Source organism: Folsomia candida, unplaced genomic scaffold (genome assembly GCF_002217175.1).
Source record: "Folsomia candida strain VU population unplaced genomic scaffold, ASM221717v1 Fcan01_Sc006, whole genome shotgun sequence".
Classification (NCBI taxonomy): domain Eukaryota; kingdom Metazoa; phylum Arthropoda; class Collembola; order Entomobryomorpha; family Isotomidae; genus Folsomia; species Folsomia candida.
Genome location: NW_019091198.1, coordinates 3572099 through 3580093, shown reverse-complemented (window position 1 = coordinate 3580093; position 7995 = coordinate 3572099). Strand labels below are relative to the sequence as shown.

Below are 7995 nucleotides of genomic sequence, written 5' to 3'. Positions count from 1 at the left end.
ACTTTCATTTGGAGTAGAATTTTGTATTTTAAAGTCTGGCTATTACCCGACTGAGACTGAAATGTGTTCAATAACTCTTCAATTTATTAATTTAATAACATTTCGTGTTTTTAGGAGACTAAGCCGATCACCATGTCCCAAAACAATTCAGGCGATTTGAGGCGAATGTTGCAGCAACTTGGCTTGGACAACTTATTCTCCCAATTTGAAGGTAGTTTTGCCGTTTTCCAAGCCTGCCAATTATTAAATATTTGATTGTATGTGTTCTAGATAATGATATTGACGACGAGAGCTACCTGTTATTAACTGAAGAAAATCTAAAGGAAATCGTTCCAAGCATGGGTCCACGTTTGAAGATCTTGCGAGCTTTACAGGCAACTAAATCGCGAGAAGTTTATGTATGTTTTTTATGTAAAACAGGCTTTGTAAATTTTTCTAAATTACTTGTACATATTAAGACAACACATAGGCTTAGCCACAGTGACGTTCACAAGTGTGTACACTGTGACGGGTTATTTGAAAGACGATCATTTGTAAATCACTTTCGAAATATTTTTAAGCTTCACAAAAGAATATTTCTCTCTCAGGATAGCGATGATCAATTAGTGGATGAAATAGAGGCGGAGGTTCAAGATTTAGGGAATGATACAGGATCGGAAAATCAAGCCCTTGACTTAAAATATTTTGCGATGAAAGTTTTAGCTAGCATCTTACAATCAGGAAAAGTGCCAATGAGCACGTTTGATGACATTATTTCCTCTATAAAATTATTGGTAGATAGTATTTTACATAATATAAAAAATATAGTTCGCACCCAGCTTTTTGATCCCAGTATGGATGATTTAGTTAACTCAGTGAACGAGGAAATTGATTTGTTAAATTCAACTTTTGATGGACTAGATACGAAGTATAAGCTTGACAAATACTTGACTGAAAACGACTTGATAATAAACTCCAAACCAATTGTACTCGACTCTGACCTGGCTTTTCGTCGCACGCCGGAGAGACAATTTTATCGCCCTGTGACAATGCAGTACATTTCAATTACGGAGTCACTTCTCCAACTTTTACGAAAACCTGGTTTCTTTGAGATTCTTGAATTAAACAAGTCGTATAATGGAGATGTGTTTACTACGTTCCGCGATGGATTGCTTTTTAGCCAAATGAATTTCCCCAAAAACACAATATTTATAAATATTTACTTTGACGAGGCTGAGGTAGCAAATCCTTTAGGGTCGAAGGCTGGCAAGCATAAGCTGAGTAACTTCTACTATTCGATTCTTGATCTCCCAAAATTTATGTTGTCATCGTTAGATAATATTCTTCTGTTAGCATCAGTGAAAAGCTCTGACATGAAAATTTCTTCATCAAATTCAGTTGTGCGAGTAATAGTTGAGGAATTAATTTCGCTGTGGAATGTGGGAATTGATTTTGACCTTAACGGGGTAAAGACGAATGTGAAAGTTGCACTCGCTCAATTATCTGGGGATAATTTAGGCCTTCACTCCATTTTAGGGTTTACAGAAGGTTTCACTGCCAATTTTCCATGTCGACGTTGTAGATTACATAGGCAAGAATGCCAGAAATCTTTTATTTTAAATGACGCTAATTTACGTACGGTAGAAAACTACACTGCTGACCTTAGGTCTAATAACTTTTCAGCAACAGGAATTAATTTTGAATCAGTACTCAATCGGCTTCCATATCACCATGTTACGAAGATGGTAGTGTTCGATATCATGCATGATACATTTGAGGGAGTTGGTATGGATTTAGTTATTCTTTTACTTCAGCACTTAATAAGTCAAAAATTCATGACCTTAGACAAATTAAATCACAGGATTGAATCCTTCGATTATGGTAGACATTTCTGCAATACCAAGCCTTCAATTTTTAAACAAAGTTACCTTAAAGGTGATTCCAAATCTGGCCAGAATGCTTCCCAATCACTATGTTTGATAACGGTTTTACCTCTGCTAATTGGTGACTTGGTCCCAGTCGGGAATATTCAGTGGAATTTGTTTCTCACGTTTAGGGAAATTTTAGATATTCTAATGGCTCCAAGTATCTCTAAGGGTGGTTTGACATATGTAGACTCATTGATTTCGGAATTTTGTATGTCATATCAAGGAATATTTAAGAAATTGCTCAAGCCAAAGCATCACCATTTATTGCATTATGCAAGTTCAATTGAATTGATTGGACCACTTCATTATTTTTGGAGCATGGCATATGAAGCAAAACATAAATTCTTTAAAACAAATGCGCATATGACTTGTAATTTTAGAAATATTGCCAAATCAGTCTGTTATCGTCATCAACTGTCCCGAAGTTTTCGTCTGTTGTCTAAAAATGAGTTCTACCCTAATGATTTTCATTGTGATATTTACGACACAGTTCAAGTATCGTCTTTGGAATTCGAGAATTTAATTAGGGACAGATTTAACATGGAAATGGTAAAAATTTCTAACAAGGCAACTTTAAACGGGTTGGAGTATCGGATTGGTAGTTTTGTGTACTTGGGCTGCAGAGAAGAGGAACAGTTGTTTGGTCGAATTGAATTAATTATTTTGGAAGATGGAGACTGTAGTGTAATAATTTCCGAAATGAGTGGAGAGTATGATAACCATTTTTGTAGTTATGTTCTAAATGATAAAAAATCTGTCCGAATTATTGATATAAATGATTTTGCCTTCTTCCTGCCCTTGTATGCAATGCAGTCGTTCAAATTAAATGATTTATCTAGTTATATGATCCTTCCAATTAAATTAATTTAGTCATTAATTTCCTATGTACGATGTTTATTGGATTAATTTCTGAATGATTTTGGAATTTATGGGTGTATTTAAATTAAACAATAAAGTAAGTGCGAAAAACTAATTTTGTATTTAATTTTTCAGACGTTTCACGTCAATGTTCCTGAGACTGAAAATTTCTCATGTTCATTTCTACAAGACGAAACTCATTCTGAAGCTGGGATTTCAATTGATACCAATGACATTTTAGACGAGAAAGAAGCACGTGAAAGGGGGCTGTGCTTGTCGCCGTCAATACTAAAATGTAGTTCAAAAAGCTCCAACTCGCATTCAAATCAGGAGGAAATTAAAAATAAGGTTTGATAAGTTTGCCAATATTTGAGGTTGTAATACTGTCCCTTAAAGAATTATATTTCAGGAGTTGCCACCCGCTCCAGTCTTGGACTCACAAAATTGTCAAGAGCTTTTAGTGCCGTCAAATCTTGTACCAATTAAAACCCGTTTTCCAGTAAGGTCACAAATTGATAACCAGGTATTTGCTTCTCCGGGAGCAGCAGTAGCAAATTCGAACAGTGTAATTATTTCATCCATCAATATCAATTTAATTTATTATACTCAGTAGAATTCAAATTTCGTTTTATTTTAATTTGCATGTAGAATGTTTCAAGCCAGGCGGGGACCGCTCCAAATCTAAAACAAATTCCCCGTCAATCTTCGTCACGTAGGAATATCTATGGATTTGTGAGTGAGTCATTTATGCATGACTTGTGAAGTGCGCTCACATTTGATGTCCTTTTTCCATATTCTATGTAGGATATAAACGAGGTCCTTCAGAAATCTACTTCTTTACAAAAAATCGTCGCCACCAAGATTCCAGAGAATTTAATGATCATTAAAGCAGATAGGCAACTTATTGCAGCTGTTCTTATCGATGCTGTCATTTTGCACCATGGAACCCGGTTTGTGACAATATTCTTCATCGTTTTATATTTATTTACCATGTTTAGACATTTAGTGTTTCAATATTTATTTTGCAGACCTAGCAAGGAAGCTTTGGAGCAGTTGGCCAAGGATTTGGTGAATTATACCCGACGTTTGGGGATCGGAGAAAATTACAAAACGGATATGAGATGTGGTTTTTTAGCTCTCCATATTGTGGCGCTACTGGGTTTTTGGAGGAGAGATTAAAAAATCAAAGAAAGGAAATTAACTCCAAAAGGACAGTATTGGAGTACAAACTAGACGAAGCAGTTTTACAATCTTGGGATTCTGAAAATGAGAATGGTAATAATTTTACAACACTATCATACGTATCTACCGCATTCTCAGAGTTCTTTAATTCTAGATGACCAAGAGCCTGAGGAAGACATACTAACTTACATGCAGCACAATTTTGGAAATGAAATAAAAAATCACATGAAAGACACGGTGTTTTCGAGGCGAACGTACATTCGTCGACTCCATCAAACGGGGCAATTTCATTTAGAGTCTATTATGAACATTATGCCTCGTCTCTTTGACACTGAAGGAATGGTGGGTGGTCTATTTTTAACTTTCCTTTTGTCGTTTAAATAGTATCTGATATTCGACTTGCCTTATAGATTGTCCAGGACTTTAATGTTCGCCATCCAAAGCTGTCTCTTGTCTTGTATAACAAGTGGCCTCGAGTTTCAAAATTGCTGTTAGATTACGCCGATCAAAGCGACATTAACTATATGAAGAAGCTAGATGTCCTCAAAGGAGTTAGCGATTTGGATGATGGTGAGGAGCGATATTTTAGACAAAAATTTTGAAGTATGATAATATAGGGCTTTAAGATTTCTCATTATACTTAGATGACAAAATGACACTCGCCTACTGCCTTTTGCCATACGTTCTACCATCATGTGGAAGAAAAGCGACGCCAGCATCCGGAAATACTATGTCGACTGAGCAGCAAAGTCTTTCTGAATCGCCGCAGGCAAATATCTGTGGAACACGAAAAAGAAAAATCCCCGCAGCCTCTAAGTCTCCAAAGCACTTTAAATCAATTAAAGCTTCTGATTTAGACTGCCTCAAAAGTCTCATCATTTTTAAATCGGTAAGGATGTATCATACATATATCGACATCTTCACATAAATTCAATGGCCCAAATAAAATGGTTTTTATTTTTGTATTAGGTAAATACGCATGTGGCGGATGTCTTAGACGAAAATCGCAATAAAGCTCCATTCATACTCGCATTGGGAATTCCAGCGCTATTGAAATTTGATGCCTTTTATGTCATCATCGATAAAGTGGCAATCCCGTGCGGTTCAAGATTCCTAGTCGCCCTCGACACCTGTTTCAAAACTTTTACAGTGCTTGGATTACCCTTTCCTCTCGAGTCGTATGATCACTGGACATTCATTTCCCATGGAGTAGCCGGAAACGGAAGTCACTCACCAATTCCGCCGGTTGTTCAAGCTCTGATCGGACAAATCATGTGCCGTATTTAGGTTACATTAGTACAAAAATATTAAACATAAGTTGTGATCATTTGGTTGTTATTATTGAATCTATAGTCAATAAACATTTCAAGCATTTAAAAAGACCGGGTTTGCCTGCTAACTTTATTTTTAGTGACCATCAACAAAACATTCACTTTTTACGGGGTAAGATGTGCACTTAATATCGAGCTCAATATATGACCACTTTTTTTGAAGTGAGCGTAGTGAACCTAATACTAAGTGCATGAGCCTGAACTACTTCACTTTATTTCGAGTCAAAGTGGCTACCCTTTCACAAAATCTTACTGTTTATCTGATTTGGTATCGAGTCATTTTTTGGTTGATATAGGTTTATGTTTTACTCTGGATTAAGTATATTTTTCTAAGCGTGTACCGAAACTTTATACAATCTTGAAAAAATCAAGTTTGCTGAGCCGTTTCCGCAATACATCAAAAATCTCAAAGACGCACAACTGACAAATAGAAAGACATTCAGGGCATTCACTCCCATAAAAAAGTCTTACAGCTTAATAAATGATTCCAGACTGCATCCATGTTATCAAGTGTTTATTACCAAAAAAACTAAACTACACTTTAATTTGTCGTTCTATTTTCGTGAAATTGTGAAACATTCCCCGTATTATTTCACTATAAATACTGTTAAGAAACTGAATTACAATTTTGTCACGCTGCTAAACAATTTTATATAAATAAAAGAAAAATTTACCCAATGGAGAGCTCCATTCACATGTAGATGATAAAATAAAAGGGCAGAATATGTCCGCCTTTTCCTCGTATGTTTTATGTTCCTCGCATGTAATATGCAAAGTCAGTCTTTAAAGCACTGCATGTCCATGCTTCATTTCATTTCTTCTTCCACAAAGGGCAACGAACTTCCGAGAGAAAGTTGGAGAGTGCGATGTGCGTGCATTTCCTCCAATATCTCCCATGAGACTTCCGGAGATTTGGTGTTTCCAGCAACAGAGGATTCAGAGTCAAGTCGATGCAGTTTTTTAGCTCCTGCTGCTGCTACCCAACACTCGCCAAGAAGAATTTTTCCCTTTAATCATTCCATTACTCGGAAGGAATTACTTGTTACAAGGAGAGAAATATGATTATGTGGTGCAAAGGCGGTCATTACGCAACTTAAATTATGTAATGTTCAGCGTCGTGGTAGGTGATAAACATCAGCAGAGAATTTCTATTCTCGCCGCTTTTATAGCCCACTGAATAGTTTAGTTGAACGATGTATTTATGTAAGGCACAAGTTACATACATATTTTTTAAATTTTACCACCACTGCTTAAAATTGTCAAGAGTTTCCTTCACCGCGACACCATAATTCTCTTGATGACGATGATGAGGCCGTGTGTTGAAGGGGCACCAAATTGTTGTCGTTCATTGCAACCCGATATAAATGCAATGCCAGCGTCAAACACGAGTTGGAGGCAAACCTTAAATTCTAATTCGGACCATTTTCATGCAGACGCATGCAAAATGCAGGACCAAGTGTAACAAGCCAGGCATAGCAATGAGGTGGAAGCAAGCGTTTAATTTGAAAGAGAAGGAACAGCTCGGGTTCTTGGCCATGGCTGATAAGTGTCGGTTGGCTGCGTTGTTGGCCTGGTGATCGATATATGGAACGCGTGGCGTCGTACAGTTTGTTTCGGCTGCTGGAGAGAAACCATCAGCAACCCAACTTTTGCCAGCCAGCCAAACGCACTTTCACCCAAATGGAAAGAGGCGGACAGGAGTCACGGTGGTGAAAGCTTTCACTTTCTCTCCCTCTGCAAGGAAATTAAGATAAAATTTAGAAATTTTATAAATCTCTCCTCCCAACAAATTCACAAAATAAAAAAAAATTAGTTACGTTTTCATTCATTTTTTCACGGGATGATTGCACTCTCGGCAATTTCTCCAAACACGAAATTTAACCACAGAACGTGGCTGAGCAAAACCGTTTCAATTTGCCATTGTCACTCTCCCTACATCACGATCCTCTCCGATCCGGCCAAATATTGTCATTGATATTGATACACGCACTTTGGTCCGTCCTTCTCCTCCTCTTCCTCCACGCAGTTCATTCCACTCACTCGATCGGGTTGTAAGAGAAGCAGGATCTCAGAAAATGTGACTACTTTCCTTCCACCAAAAGAAGTGGATTAAGTACAGTTTGGTGGAAGTGAATTGAAAGCGTAGTCAACCTGATTCAGTGAATAGGCTGTCGGTTGGCTGGTTAGTTGACGGGAGTGGTGATTCTTATACAAGAACAAGAAGAATAAAGTACACACAGTTTTTCATTCGGAGGCGCTCTCCCTTTGTAATCAGTCATTGTGGGCAAGGTTATTGCTGGAGAGTTGGGAAAGGAGGTGGACAAAAAACTTAGTTTCAAGGATGAAAATGGCTTTCTTTTTGCCCCACTGAGCCCACATTTCTAAGTCGCCCACTGCTAAAATACGGCTAAGTCGTCCAGACTAGGATAAATGTTGAGTCATGCGGTATACAAAATGTAATTAAATGTTAGGAGACGAAGCAATCCGTCTGGAAACCAAAATTGGCATCAAGGTGCTTTTCGAGCTGTTTCAGAGAAAACAAATGACAAAACCCATGTGCACAGGGAATAAATTTGAACCGCGAGAGAGACAAAAACTTATCTGGAGATACGAGACTTCGTGTTGAATTTCCAAAAAAATAATCATTAATTCGACGCGTAAGGTTTCGAATGCACGTTCAACTGGGTACTGATAGTGAAAGATTATTTATTCGTTTC

General features: G+C 37.4%; 1 protein-coding gene across 2 annotated transcripts; it reads left to right on the top strand.

The window, feature by feature from the left end:
- Positions 1–885: 885 nt before the first annotated feature.
- On the top strand, positions 886–5288 carry LOC110851465. 2 transcript variants are annotated; one of them, XM_035853173.1, is made up of 9 exons: positions 886–3113; positions 3175–3330; positions 3414–3497; positions 3570–3715; positions 3794–4040; positions 4102–4289; positions 4358–4517; positions 4592–4836; positions 4917–5288. In XM_035853173.1, the coding sequence occupies exons 5-9, from the start codon at positions 3887–3889 to the stop codon at positions 5232–5234; spliced, it is 1065 nt and encodes a 354-aa protein (XP_035709066.1). In that variant the 5' UTR covers positions 886–3113; positions 3175–3330; positions 3414–3497; positions 3570–3715; positions 3794–3886; the 3' UTR covers positions 5235–5288. The 2 variants fall into 2 exon arrangements, 1 of the variants encoding a protein (XP_035709066.1); XR_002548050.2 differs by lacking the exons at positions 4358–4517; positions 4592–4836; positions 4917–5288 and having other exon boundaries at positions 4102–4156.
- Positions 5289–7995: the final 2707 nt, after the last annotated feature.